This window comes from Trypanosoma cruzi (genome assembly GCF_000209065.1).
Source record: "Trypanosoma cruzi strain CL Brener chromosome Unknown tcruzi_1047053505609, whole genome shotgun sequence".
Classification (NCBI taxonomy): domain Eukaryota; phylum Euglenozoa; class Kinetoplastea; order Trypanosomatida; family Trypanosomatidae; genus Trypanosoma; species Trypanosoma cruzi.
The window spans coordinates 1,433-14,760 of record NW_920092.1 but is presented as its reverse complement, the minus strand read 5'-3'; the positions used below and the strand labels follow the sequence as shown (position 1 = coordinate 14,760).

Sequence of the window (13,328 nt, the reverse complement as noted above, 5' to 3'; positions counted from 1 at the left end):
AAAAAAGTCCATAGTGATTGCCCCGGGAAGAAGAAAAAAAGAATGGGGGATGGGAAAAAAAAACAAATTTGATGAAATGAAAAAAATTAAAGCATTAAAAAAAAATTTAAAATACGCACAAAAAAAGTTTTTATGAAATAAATTCGTTCCTATGGAAATAGTATTTCTGTGCTCGGGAGGGCGCAATTGTCCCACGCGGCGGCCACTCACGCCTCACAGAGCCGCAAACCCCCACAGTCCCAACAGAAGCAGCAATGGCAACAGTCCGCTCGCACGCACAATGCCGCCATCACCCGTTGCTTCTTTCAAATCGGCACTCCCACCAGTAAACGTCAACGGGCGGTTGTACAGCAGGACATTTGTCACAGTCACAGACACATATTCGTCACCCGCTGTGTTCTCTGCATTGCCTCCATCCCCTCCAATGTAGAAGTGGGAGATACCTTTCGATTCCGTGTTTTCAAAGTTACTTTGCACACTCTCACACACACGCTGACCATCGACGTACACGGAGCCCTGGGTGCCGTTCTGTAGCACAATGGCCACCTGGTGTGTTGTCTCTGGATCCCAAGTGCTGCTGTGCTCCGCGGTTGTTCCGTCACAGCACAGCGCCTGCCACTTCTTTCCGCTGCCGTACGACAACTCCATAAGTTTCGTTCCTCCGTTACTGCCTGCACGCACACCCATCAAAGGGACGCTGTCACTCTTCGGCTCACCGTGGATGGACACCGTCGCCACAAGAGTGAAGTTGTAGTTCGCAAAGTGGTACAGCTGATTCTCCCCCTGCCTGCCAACGGGCCACTCCGCCCACGCTCCCTGGAACTTCACACCGCCGCCATGCAATGTTGCCCCTCCACTCGTTCCTTTCTTTACTGTGGAGTTCACTCCGAGGTACTCGTCCATCCATGTCTTATCAGAGAAATTGCCGGACAAAAAACCAACCAGCCCATCCGTAATCTTATCAGTAGTGCAGACATTGTCAGTTGAGGGATTCCTCGCAGGATTTGAGAGGCACAGCTTGGAGAGACGTTCGTCCACTTTCTTCCAGGTCGTCAGAACCTCCTTCACCCGCTTCAACTGCTCAGTCAGACGCACAGAGACCATACCGAGTGATGATTCCCCATCGCCCTTCTTCTCGTACAGTGCAACCAACTCATCATTCTTATTATTATTCTTATTAGTTCCACTTCTGTACAACAGGGAGCTGGCGGTGACGTCTTCTTCCTTCTCGGATACCGGCCCAATATCAACAATGTGAGTGTTGTCCGTCAGCCAAAGATGGAGTTCGCCCTTTTCTTTTCCACGGCCTCCTGTATCAGCCTTCTTGGAAAACACCGGCAGAGTAACGAGCATCACATTCCTCTTACCATTTTCTACACCGTCAATATTCGCTGTGATGAACCCGCTTCTAACGCCCCACTCATGTCGCTTTTGGTTGTTGCCCCACACGCGCGAGAGTGTCCCGAGGGCCTCCGTCCACGACGCCCCCTTGTCACCGGACTCGTACACCCTGCGACGGCCATCATCACACGCAGTCATCATCATGAGTTTTCCCTTCTCCCGCTCCACGACGGAGGGATCAGTGCAGCCATAGGCAGACATCCCCTTTGACAGCGTCCAATTCTTAGTATACGAGGAGTACAAGATCAGCGAAACGTTGTTATTCTTTTCTTCCTTTGCTTCACTTTCAGTGCCGTGCTCCTTCACTGCTTCCAAGGGAAACACAAGCGTATCGTCATCCATCTTAATACCCGATCCACCGCCTCCAATGAGCAATGCCCAGGATTCATTAAGTTTTACAATCGAAGTGCACGGGAGATCGTCAGTAACTTCCCAAACAATTCCTTTGTCCTGTTCTTCACTGACATTCCCCTTTACCAGCAAAAGACCCCATGAGGCCGCGTCAGCCCTACCCTGACAAACAGCGACATTTTCTCTGTTGTATTTTCCAGCAAGCATGTAAATGCCATTTCCCATCACAACTGTTGTTGGCCGGCTCACATGTACGCTGTAGAAACTTTTGGAACCAGCGCAATTCGTTGACTGAGAGTGGCTTTTGCCTCCTTCGGAAGAACATTCCTCCAGTGTCTTTGTCTTCAAATTACTTCCACCCAATTTTTTGGGGGTTTCACCACTCAACTCAAGGAGCTCCGAGGCAATCCCAGTAAAGAAATATTTTCCATCCTTCAACCGCGCCTCGGCAAAGGCAAACACGCCACCATTCACCTCAACAAGACTGGGAGCATAGAGCGAAACCACTGTCTCTTTACCATTCTTATCTCTCCAGACAATATGTTTTTCCAGTGAAGATCCCTGAACTGACGTTGGCTCATCAGCCTTCACAGCCCCACCAGTGGCGCAGCAAATCACAAGGAAGAGCAGCACCGCGGAAGCAAACACATGCCGGGACATGTTAGGCCTCCGATGCTCACTCTCTCTTCCTTCCCTCCTCCTTCTGCTGGATCCGGTCACGCGGCGACGGTTGTGTTTGTTGGGTGCCTTCACTGCAGCAACACGTGAGAGCATGTAAATATGTGTGTGTGGGCGGTGTGTGTGTGTGCTGCTGTTGGTCCTTTCAGTGCCTTAGAATTTCACAGTGGCGATTAGCGTTTGTTTGCTTTCCTTCCTAGCGTGTGTCTGTGCTCAACAAGTGGAGAAAGAAAAAGGCGGCAATACATCAGACACGTCCGCGGGGAGCAAAGCAGAGCACCCATGCAAAGAGCGGGACACAAGAGAATCCGGAAGGAACAGCGGGGAGCACCATCGCCTACACCAGCCCTCACACACACACACACCATTGCAGTGCTGCCAGACCGCGCGTGGAAGGATTTGGTCCTCCACACAACAAACGCACACACCGCCAGCAGTCACCCACCAATGGACGAGAAGAGACACACCGCCACCGCCTCCAGCTCAATCCCACGGCCAACGGGATACGGCCACAGCCCGCTGCCGGCACACAACGCACAAGGAGCGAGCAATCACCCAAAGAGCCACACGCGGAAGCAATTCCTCATCCATCCATGAAGCGGCGCCTCAGTCCATGCGGTCACACGGAGCGCACTGTTTCCCCAATAGAACTCATTCGTCGTCCATCCCCTAAAGATGCTTCTGTTAGTGATGAGCCTTCGAACACAATAGAAGAAAATGGACAATGCAGTGGTACTGTGACACCGCCAGCCACAATGATTCCCTCATACCGGGGCAATTCTCCAATTAATCCTCGTACCCACACAATCAACACACTATATAAAAACCACCCAATCCTTTTCACCAGAAGCCAAACAACCCCTTTCCCTCCCTAATTTCTTCTGTCACTGTTATGTTTGATAGCGTTGGACAGTTCTGAAATCTGTGCGATATACTGTCACCGCACGGGGCTGGTGCACCCGCACCGCATGCTCAGACACAAGCATCCAAAAATACATAAACCCACAATATTTTTAACACAAATCAAGCTGTCTCGTTCACTTTCAATTTCCCAATCTATGTTCCTATTGTTATTTATTTTATTGCACACTTCGGAGAGCTTCGTCCATTGAAAATTCTCCGGACGATATTAACACTGGGTACTGGCGCACCTTCTCCCTCCAGAACGCCGCTATTTCATAGTGTTCCGCGTCGCTCACATTATCGGAATTGACGACATCACATCTCCGTCAGTCGTTCATCGGCGTGCTGTCTGCCTGCTGCACGTAAATAATCTCCCACGACATGTCTTGGGATGATTCCTCCCAACCATTAAAATATGCCGCCAGGCACTCAGTGAACTGCCTCACAGTGCTGGCGGTGGTGTGTTGTCCACCCGCCGTAGTCATCCGCAGCGCAACCAGGGTCATTGGATTTGACACCAAGAAAAAAAAGGCGTCCACCAGCGGAAGGTTTGCGACCGCCGGTTTGTACAGCACCCCGTACTTTATTTTACGGATCGGTTTTTCATATTCACTCGGCAGCAAACCTTCATCTCCCTTGGGATGCAATTCAGGGGCCAACTTCAAGACGCAGGGCTTTGCTTGACGTCCTGTTGGTGGCTCAAACTCCGTGAGTTTCGTCCCCATTGTCTTGACAAAGGCACTCTCCGTGCACAATTTCAAAGCAAGCCATCCAAAAAATATTGGCAAAATATTATCCTTCGACGCCAACATCAGCCTCAAAAAGCCATTTTATTCTGTTGCACTTGGGAAGCGTTCCAACGCCCGTTCCTCGAGGCAATCAGATATCAGTGCATTGAAAAGGATCACACCGCCTGCGTATATTTCCCGAGCAACCTTCACAGGCTTGTGAGACGGATCCTCAGAATACCGTGGCGACTCACCTCCCCGTGAAAAGTGCTTCTTCACAGTTACCTCGTTGATCGATTGCAATGCAAACCCACCTCTCTACAGCGTTCCGTAGACGCCTCCTCATCAAAGACGTGACGTGGAATCGGTCCCAAAAGATACATGTGTTCTTCGACCTCTTCCAGTATTCCGCTTGTTTCTCTTTATCCCCATCACGCGTTGTCCATGCACACATCGCCTTCACATCCATCTCGTCAGGGCACTTCACGATGACTCGCGCGGCTCGTAGTTGCTTCGCCCACTCATCACAGTTGTTTACCTTTGGGAATGACACCGCAATCATGCCCCATCCAGAAGTGGGCGCAAAATGTCTCGGTGGCGGCGTTCCCTCCTTTGCCACATCGTAGATAATATACGCATTCCTCCCATGGCCCCCTCAAACTTCTCAACTCAGAGATGCACATGTCCTCATAGCTCTATCTTGTCACCGCTCTGGTGGTCTTGTCAAACACGCACGCGTCTCCTCCACCAAAACAGTCGACTACCACTTGGAGTTTCTCGACATCGCAGTGCAGCAGCTGGTAGAGGAGGTACGAGCGGCAGCCACCGATTTCCCGATCCCGGGCGTCCCAATCAACACACGTCGCTCGAACTTAAAGTCGGTCTCACCGTGAGGGCTGAGCCACGCGGTTAGATCGCCCCTGACGATCTGCCACACTCGACCCACCCCACAGTTTACAAAAATGTCCTTGGGAAGATCCTGTATCGTATTCCGCGAGTACGGCCATCCCTTGTCCGAGGCAAGCACCATCAACACGGGAGGTGCCGCACCGAATTGCTGCACAGCGTCATTCTTTTCGATAGCGTCGTCAGCTTTATTGTACGTCCATGACTGTTCTGGCTTCCCCTCACGCACCCCCATTCCCATCCCCGTTTTCTTTCGCTCCACGCCGTCCGGAAGTTCCACCGCATGGCTCCGCCTCGCATTGTGCACAGACTCGTAGCATCCCTCCAGTTTCTCCGGTGCGCTCGTCGTCGTTGGGTTCCTCGCCTCCCCGGCAGCTGCATCCAAGAAATGTTTGGTGGAGTTATGAACAGCTGCTTTTACCTCCGCAGCAGCTAATGACCACCCCGGTGGATTGTTGACACCCTTATCGCATAGCTTGCGTATATCCTCATCGAAGATCGCTTCACCCTTCACAGCTCGCTTCATACTCAAATAACGATCCGATGCCTGCATTTCGTTCAATGCTCCTTTATCACGGATATACTTGGTGGGGTCCTTGAAAAACTCCTCCAGCAATACATCCCGATTGGTGTCCACAATGCCCCTGCCGTCCAGTTCCCTCGTAAGATAGTCGCTCAGCTTCATTTCCTTGACGCGAACTCTTCCTTTAAACAGTACGTCTTCGATATTAGTGGAAATGGTAAATTTCATTTCCTGCGTTCGTCTTAGCCTTTCCTCTGCCTCCCGCCTCGCTTCCGTCAGTACCTGCGTGAGTACTCCGTTTGGTTTTCCCCTTGCAAGAGGAGTGATCGTATGCTTTTCTTCCATAGTCCCTCCATTGCCCGAGGGAGAACACACCTTCGTGAAGCGGCTTAGTAATGGCCTCCAGCGCTTGGTACGCAGTTAAGTTAAAAATTTCTTCAAGAAGCCGCTGGTCTTGTACGCAATCATCCGGCTCCTGAACAAACACCTCCATCGTCACATTGTAGCCTTCATCAACGGCCGCCCTGCCGCCAACATAATTCCAAAGGAAACCGTTCAGCCTCATGTTGGTGCTGCTCATGGTCCACCGCGGCCACACTTCACTCCCCACCACACGTCGAGCTGCAGCGTCGGAACCATCACAAGAGCCACGGCGAGGTGCCATCACAACACCCGTGCAGTGAAGCGTCCCACTCGCACCGCCCAACTGCGGCCAGCAGGTGCCGCTGGCTCCAAAGGACACTCGCGGCTGCTTCGTCCCGCTGTCCCAATGGCGTTGGGCGTGGCACTCGCACGGCGGGGCTGTCGGTGCGCCATGCAGCCGCACTGCAACGCCTGTCGGTGAAACAGTCAAGGCCCACCGCCCCGCAGCAACGCGAGGCGTGCAACCAACCCCAACACCGCCACACTATCGTCCTTTTTTATTTTGTTTTATCCACGTTGTCGGTCTGTTTGCCTCATCACCGACACCAAAAATAAGTGCACACCTTCACAAAAGAAAAATAAAGGAGGCACGATCCCACCGTCCCGCCGCGGACCAACAATCTCCTCCACCCACCACCATTGCCGCACAGAAAACCGCAGTCACATCGCAGGGTCAGCACCACAATGTGCACCACACAATCGTGCAGTGAACGATGGGCCGCACGCGGCCACGCATCGCCCCGCTCCATTTTACCACCAATCAGGTTTTGTTTGCCCGCAAAAAGTAGCAAACAGAACCAGAGTGCACACAAACCCTATCATCCCCCTCACTCGCTGAAGCACATTATTCGCATGGAGTGACAACATTTGGGGACACACCAGCAGTAGCTGGCTGCATGGAATTTCCCTGCCAACCCCGCAAAGAGACGCAACAACTCTTCGGAGTCAAAGTGGCAGCCCCGCGGTGTTGTCCGCAGTTCACACGGCAGGAAGAATTCCACGCACGCATATTTCCGGACACCTCGCTGTCTGAGTGCCCAACAGAACATGTAAAGAAAATACCTGCGCGCAAGGTGGAATTAAATACGTGAAAAGTCGGCCTGCTTTCTCCGATGGCGTTGGCGAGCAGTCCCACACAATCCAATCAAAGTGGCACGCCGGACAGAATGGCGTCCGTCAATCAATAAAAAAATGCGACACTGAAAAGGAGCAGAGAAGAGGTGGCGCATGCGATTGCCAGTGACAACCGTAAGCAATCCCGCCAGCACCAACTGAGATGCCGAGGAGCACGTTTGTGTAGAACTGGCCGTCAGGCAGAGAGGACAAATAAAACAAAAGGGCAGCAACCCCTCTCGTTCAATGTCTCCTGACCGCAAGAAGAGAATCAAAATACCATGGACGATAAGAGCGGCAACGCCTTCTCCAAAACATCTTGTCAAGAAGCCGCAGGATCTCAGGAAGAGAAGAAGGCAGCGGCGGCAGCCACAGCGGGGGAGGCAAAAAAACGGCTGGCAGGCACCTTCACGTCGACGCGCACACCACATCCGAGTGGGCTGGGAGCACTGATCGAACCGCTCGGGAACACACGCATCAAATCCGCAAAACAAAGTCGCGTTGAATCGACAGGAACCCCCCGCCCAAAACAAATTTAAAAAGTAGCGTTTTTCAAGGGGGATCCGCTTTTCCGACGGCGGCACGGACGCCTCGCAGGAATTTCTTGCAAATCTCCCTTCGCAGGTCCGCAAGAAAACGCAGCGGAATAAAAAGAGACCGCAACAACGCAAAAAAAAAAAAATAATCCTCCTAACCGACCAGGTGGCAGGCCGCCCTCGCGCAAGTGGACAAGACACAGCTTCACTCCGGTCTGGTGGTGGTGGTCGTCTCGCAACTATTTTTTTCCTTTTTCGCCGCAGTACACATCCCCCCCCACACACAATTTGTTCGGGCCATGTTCCTGCGGCCAAACATCGCGCTGCTGGATCCCGCGGCACAGTCCTCGGCACAGAAGTGAGGGGAGGAAGAGGGACCGCAGAAGATGCGAGCAAATCCGAATTCGGTGGCGGTCGCTGCAGTGAGGATTGACGTCCCACGCGGTGTCCCTTTTCTAGGTCCGGTCCTCAGCGTGCCATGCTCTCAGCGTGCGGTGTGCCGGCCGCTCCGAACATCCACACGTGCTTGCGTCTCACCGTCGCTCCCAGCCCCGTTCGTTGGCTGCATCAGGGATGCCGCCATCCAGAGACGGGCATAAGGACGTTGCATCCAACAAAAACCTCAGAGGCACCCGCTGGGCCAACGACAACCGTCACTGCGGGATGTGTGACCCTTCCGCCGCTCACCTCAAATCGCACTTCTACGCCTCCTCGAGCAGCAGCAGCAGCATAAATACGCCGGTCCACTAGGGGCCGTCACCAGCCATTGCAGGAAGACCACTGTGCCTCAGTGCCATGAAACCCGAATTGCATTGACGGGCCACTTCGGAAAATCCTGTCGCATCCTCCCCCAATTATGCGGAAACACATCCGTCGTGCATGTGTCCACCGCAGCCAAATGAATCCGGTCCAAATACCCTCAAAATCAAATTCCCCTTTCCTCAAGCCATTCCCTCATTCCATACGCCCTGACCCTCATCCGCACGTGCCCGCTCACACAAACCGCCATAGACAGATGGTGGCCGCCCAACGCTCCGGAAAAACATGCCCAGCACGCACGCGCACAATAAATGGCATGCGCAAACGCACGGCACGACGGCGGAGAAGCGCACACCGAAAGGATGCCGCCCTCCACAGCCGTCGCAGCCCACCGCGCGCATCACACCCGCAGGAAGAGTGACTCGCGGTGCGCGCTCCCTCTCTCCTCCTTCCCTTCATCCCCACGGAGGAAGCAGCAGCCACCCGCAACCGCCAGCACACGCTACAAAAGAAGCATCAAAACCTACTGCAATGTGCATTTTGTGTGGTTGTGTGTGCCTGCAGACACACGAAGCAAAAAAGTAAAAGCAGGAGCGGAGCATGTAAAGGGACGCACAAAAAAAAACTGTACAGCAGAAGCGCATGGCAGAAATAGAGAGAAAAAGACTGCTCAAGCTCATGTTATTGCACTGCAGACAAAGCAGCGGCAATTCATAAAAATTTATTAAAATTAAAAAAAATTCATCTTCACCCTTCCACACCTCACACTTTGGAAAGAAAAATAAAAAATGAAAAAATGAAAAAATGAAAAAAAGTCCTCTATTACTGCTGCACCCAAATGATAAAAAAAAAAAAGAAAAGAAAAACCACACACAAAAAAAGAAAAGAAAAAAACAAAAAAAAAGCACCTAACTACCATGTTGCTCCAGAAACTGTTTGCATATATTTTGTCCGAAAATAAAATTAAAAAGATATTTAAATGTCTTTCAACCGTCTGACCCTCCATGTGTGTCCGCACATCGTTTATATTTCATGGGGTCATCTGCGTGTTGCTGCTCCCCTCAGCCCTTTAATTAGCGCGTGAGTGCGGCCCGCAGAGCACAGTCACTCGTGTGTGTGGGGACTGAGAGAATCACGCAGACATGACGGGAGTCGCGTCTCTCCATCGGGAGAGTGAGCGCAGCAAAAAAAAAACACGGTGGCAGGGTGTGGCTGTGTGTGTGGCGCTGCGAGTGTCTGCCCGCCCCGGCCGCAAAAAAAACAAAACAAGAGGGAAAGAAATGTGTGCTCCGCCCCACAGGCCCTCGTCGCACGCCCACACGTCACGGCTCCCTCAGCGCGCCGTTCGTCGCGGCTGCTCCTCATGCGTGCAGCAGGCGAGGCGCACAGGGCCGTCGTCATGAGCGTGTCGGTGGGTGTGCGAGTGGAGCAGTTGGGCGGGAAACACACGGCACCCCTCACAGGAAGAGTGCAGAAGAAACAATTAAAGAGGGAAGAGTAGAAAAGAAAAAAACGTCCATAGTGATTGTCCCAAAAGCAAAAGGAAAGAAGGAGTGGAGCAAAAAAAAAAAACTTAAAGATTTTTAAAAGCAAACAAAAATGATTAAAAACAAACATAAAAAACATACGAAATTATACTCCGAAAAAAAGAGAAAAAATTAAAAGCCGAAAAAAAGAACGCTTATAGTGGTTTCCCTAAAGCTGCAAGAAAAAATGGAAAACATTAAAAGAAAACAAAAACAAATTATTCTCTGCGTAGTAAAATTTATCCCTAGCGGTGTGTGTGTATCGCTGCAGAGAAGAGGGCAAGTGTTCCACACTGAGGCCGCACACTCCTCACGCAGCCGCAAACCCCCACAGCCCCAGCAGAAGAAGCAGCGGCAGCAGTCCGATCCCAAAAGAATTCAAGCCCACCACAGCCGCATGTTCTCTGGCGGAAGCTCCCTCCAGAGCTGCCCACCCCGCCAGTGATTCCCCTGGGCCATTCAAAGTGTGGGCCTTGTCCTTGATTGCACGCATCTCAGTGGAATTCAGTGGGCGGTTGTACAGAAAGACGTTCTTCACCTTCACATTAGTTTTCTGGCCGGCATCCTCACCGCACGCGCCAAAGCAAAAGCGTACAAGCTCAAGTGGCGCCTCACCTTTTAACGGCAATTCTTCCTCCCCCAGCGACTGGCCATCAATGTACACAGAGATCTTTTTGCCTTGCAGCATGAGTGCCACTTGGTATCCCTTCTTTGGCTCCCAACGGCCGCTCTGTTTTGTTGTCTTGCCTTTGAGCCCCGTCCCCCACGTCTTATCCGCCGTATACGACAGTCCCATGGTATGATTGGAATTAGTGTCCGCCAACGTCGCAGTCAGTAGAGGTGTGTTTCCACTCGGAGTCTCTTCGATGGTCACCGACGCCACAAGTGTGAAGTTGTGGCTCAAGGATACATGACGCACATTATCATCCCGAGTGTTCACGGACCATATTGCCCCGGAGTTGGACTCCGTCAATTGAAATCCATATTTGGCCTTACTTCCTCTCGTCACCGTCGCATTCAGACAAAGGTACTCGTCGATCCACGTGCCATTGCTGGCCGCATCGGACAATACTGCCACCAAACCCGCCGTGGGTATGGCCAATTTGGAGAAGAAGGCGTCCTTTTTTGCCCACGTACTGAGGACGGACCTGATTGTACTCAGTTCTCCCGTCAGACGAGAAAGCGACATGACACTGCTTTTATAATCGCCCCTCCGTTGTAAAAGATGCAAATTTCCATCCGAGTACAGCAGGGTGCTGGCAAGCTCCCACCTCACATCATCCTCCATGGAAACAGGTCCAACATAAAAAGAACGGTTGTTGTCCGTGACCCAAAGATAGAGCGCTCTTTCCGCTTCACCCCCCGACGCATACCCTTTCTGAGTGTACAGCATGACCTTCTTTTCCTCAATGGCCGCGGTGATGAGGGCATCCACGTGCAAGCTCAGATCCCAAATGGCTGCCGATTTTGATTTGGTCCACACGCCTGGGAGTCTCCCGATGGTCCCCGTCCACGTTGTCCCCATGTCACGCGACTCGTACACCCTCTGGCCGTCCTCGCAATCAACAATCATGAGAAGTGATCCCTCCCATTCGGTGACGCGGGAGTTAGAGCATTTCGCAGGAGACGTTCCATTCGAAAGCATCCAGTTTGCGCCGCTGTCCGTCGAATAAATGATCATGGAGTAATCGTCATTATCACTAAACGCAACCACGGGAAACACAAGCGTGCCACCCTCCATCAGAACACCCAAGCCACCAGAAGGAAAAACCCTCTCAAATTTAAGTTTGTAAAAAGCAGCAGAAGTATTCAGGCCTGACAGCGATTTGGGGTCGTCCCAGCTGATCCGTTCACTCGGCTTGCCACCCGTAGAATTCGTGGCAGTACCCACAACCAGTTTCAGATGCAAGCTGTCCAAAATTATACTCTCATGTTCATTGAAAAATTCAAAGCCTCCCAAAAGAAATACCTTGTTGCCCTTCGTGGTTGTTGTGGGGCGGTGCATACCACCCAAACGTTTCTGTCCATCCGCTGCAGTAAGCACGATGTGTGCCCTCCATGAGCTTTGATTGACCTTGTCAACAAGAGTGGTCCAGTTCCACGCAGAGTCAATGTACCCCGCAACAACATCAGAGTAAAAGGGCGTAATTAATTCGGCACCGTCTTTTTGGGCGTTCGTGTAAACTTTGGCGTTTGTGTGGCCTTCGGCAAAAGCAGCAATTACTCCACCAGCACTGACAAGAGATGGTGAAACAAATGAATCCAACTTTGTCTCTGGAGACGTCGTACCTTTCGGCAGCACCTGCGTCTTCTGCGGCACAAATAAATCAACCCTCTGCAGCTTCCGAAAATTCCTTAAAACACTCTTCCCATTATTCCCTCCAGCGGCCGCAGCTCCACAGGTGCCGCAGCACATCATCATAACAAGGAGCAGCACCGCGGAAGTAAACACATGCCGGGACATGTTAGGCCTCCGATGCTCACCCTCTCTTCCTTTCCTCCTCCTTCCGCTGGATCCGGTCACGCGGCGACGGTTGTGTTTATTGGGTGCCTTCACTGCAGCAACACGTGAGAGCATGTAAATATGTGTGTGTGGGCGGTGTGTGTGTGTGCTGCTGTTGGTCCTTTCAGTGCCTTAGAATTTCACAGTGGCGATTAGCGTTTGTTTGCTTTCCTTCCTAGCGTGTGTCTGTGCTCAACAAGTGGAGAAAGAAAAAGGCGGCAATACATCAGACACGTCCGTGGGGAGCAAAGCAGAGCACCCATGCAAAGAGCGGGACACAAGAGAATCCGGAAGGAACAGCGGGGAGCACCATCGCCTACACCAGCCCTCACACACACACACACACCATTGCAGTGCTGCCAGACCGCGCGTGGAAGGATTTGGTCCTCCACACAACAAATGCACAAGACAGCAGTCACCCACCGCGCAGAAAGAAAAAGAGACACACCGCCACCGCCTCCGGCTCAATCACGCTGCAAACAGGATACGGCCACAGCCCTGCAGAAAACACACAACGCTCACAGAGCCAGCAATTGCACAAAGAGCCACACGCGCAGGCGGATCCTTATCCATCCATGAAGCGGCGCCTCACCCCACGCGGTCACACGCGGTGCATCACGTCAACAGAAAAAGAGACTCGCGGTGCGCACTCTCTCTCCTCCCTTCCCCTCACGCCCACGGAAGGAAGCGGCAGCTGCACGCAACTGCAAGCACCGAGTACAAAGGAAGCATCCACCCGCACTGCAATGTGTGTGTCCTGCGCGTGTGGCTGTGTGCGCCAACTGTCACGCTCAACAAAGTAGGAAAAAAGGAAGAGGAAAAAAGAGAAGAGGCGTAAGGCATCTGAAGGGACGCACAAACACAAATGCACAGCAGGGGTCCACGGCGGAAAGAAGCGAAAAATAAAACAAAATTCATTTAAAAAAAAATTCCGGTTCCTCACATATTAACCCCCGCAGAAAAAAAAAAAAAAAAATG

The 13,328-nt window shown here is 52.0% G+C and overlaps 4 protein-coding genes across 4 annotated transcripts, besides 7 other annotated features; all 4 read right to left on the bottom strand.

The window, feature by feature from the left end:
• Window positions 1–13,081: part of a sequence feature (areas not merged during assembly with more than two copies in the genome that could not be assigned to a particular haplotype) that runs on past the window's edge.
• Window positions 94–114: a sequence feature (AT_rich).
• Window positions 214–2,526, bottom strand: Tc00.1047053505609.40 (trans-sialidase, putative; the record flags this gene model as incomplete). The annotated part of the gene is made up of 1 exon (XM_803472.1): window positions 214–2,526. The coding sequence occupies one exon, from the start codon at window positions 2,524–2,526 to the stop codon at window positions 214–216; it is 2,313 nt and encodes a 770-aa protein (XP_808565.1).
• On the bottom strand, window positions 3,660–4,145 carry Tc00.1047053505609.30 (retrotransposon hot spot (RHS) protein, putative; the record flags this gene model as incomplete). The annotated part of the gene is made up of 1 exon (XM_803471.1): window positions 3,660–4,145. One exon carries the CDS (start codon window positions 4,143–4,145, stop codon window positions 3,660–3,662), a length of 486 nt encoding a protein of 161 aa, XP_808564.1.
• Window positions 4,822–5,835, bottom strand: Tc00.1047053505609.20 (retrotransposon hot spot (RHS) protein, putative; the record flags this gene model as incomplete). Its single annotated transcript, XM_803470.1, has 1 exon — window positions 4,822–5,835. One exon carries the CDS (start codon window positions 5,833–5,835, stop codon window positions 4,822–4,824), a length of 1,014 nt encoding a protein of 337 aa, XP_808563.1.
• Window positions 9,035–9,063: a sequence feature (AT_rich).
• Window positions 9,095–9,135: a sequence feature (T-rich).
• Window positions 9,165–9,225: a sequence feature (T-rich).
• Window positions 10,158–12,425, bottom strand: Tc00.1047053505609.10 (trans-sialidase, putative; the record flags this gene model as incomplete). Its single annotated transcript, XM_803469.1, has 1 exon — window positions 10,158–12,425. One exon carries the CDS (start codon window positions 12,423–12,425, stop codon window positions 10,158–10,160), a length of 2,268 nt encoding a protein of 755 aa, XP_808562.1.
• Window positions 13,082–13,088: a sequence feature (haploid, Esmeraldo-like haplotype).
• Window positions 13,089–13,328: part of a sequence feature (heterozygous, Esmeraldo-like haplotype) that runs on past the window's edge.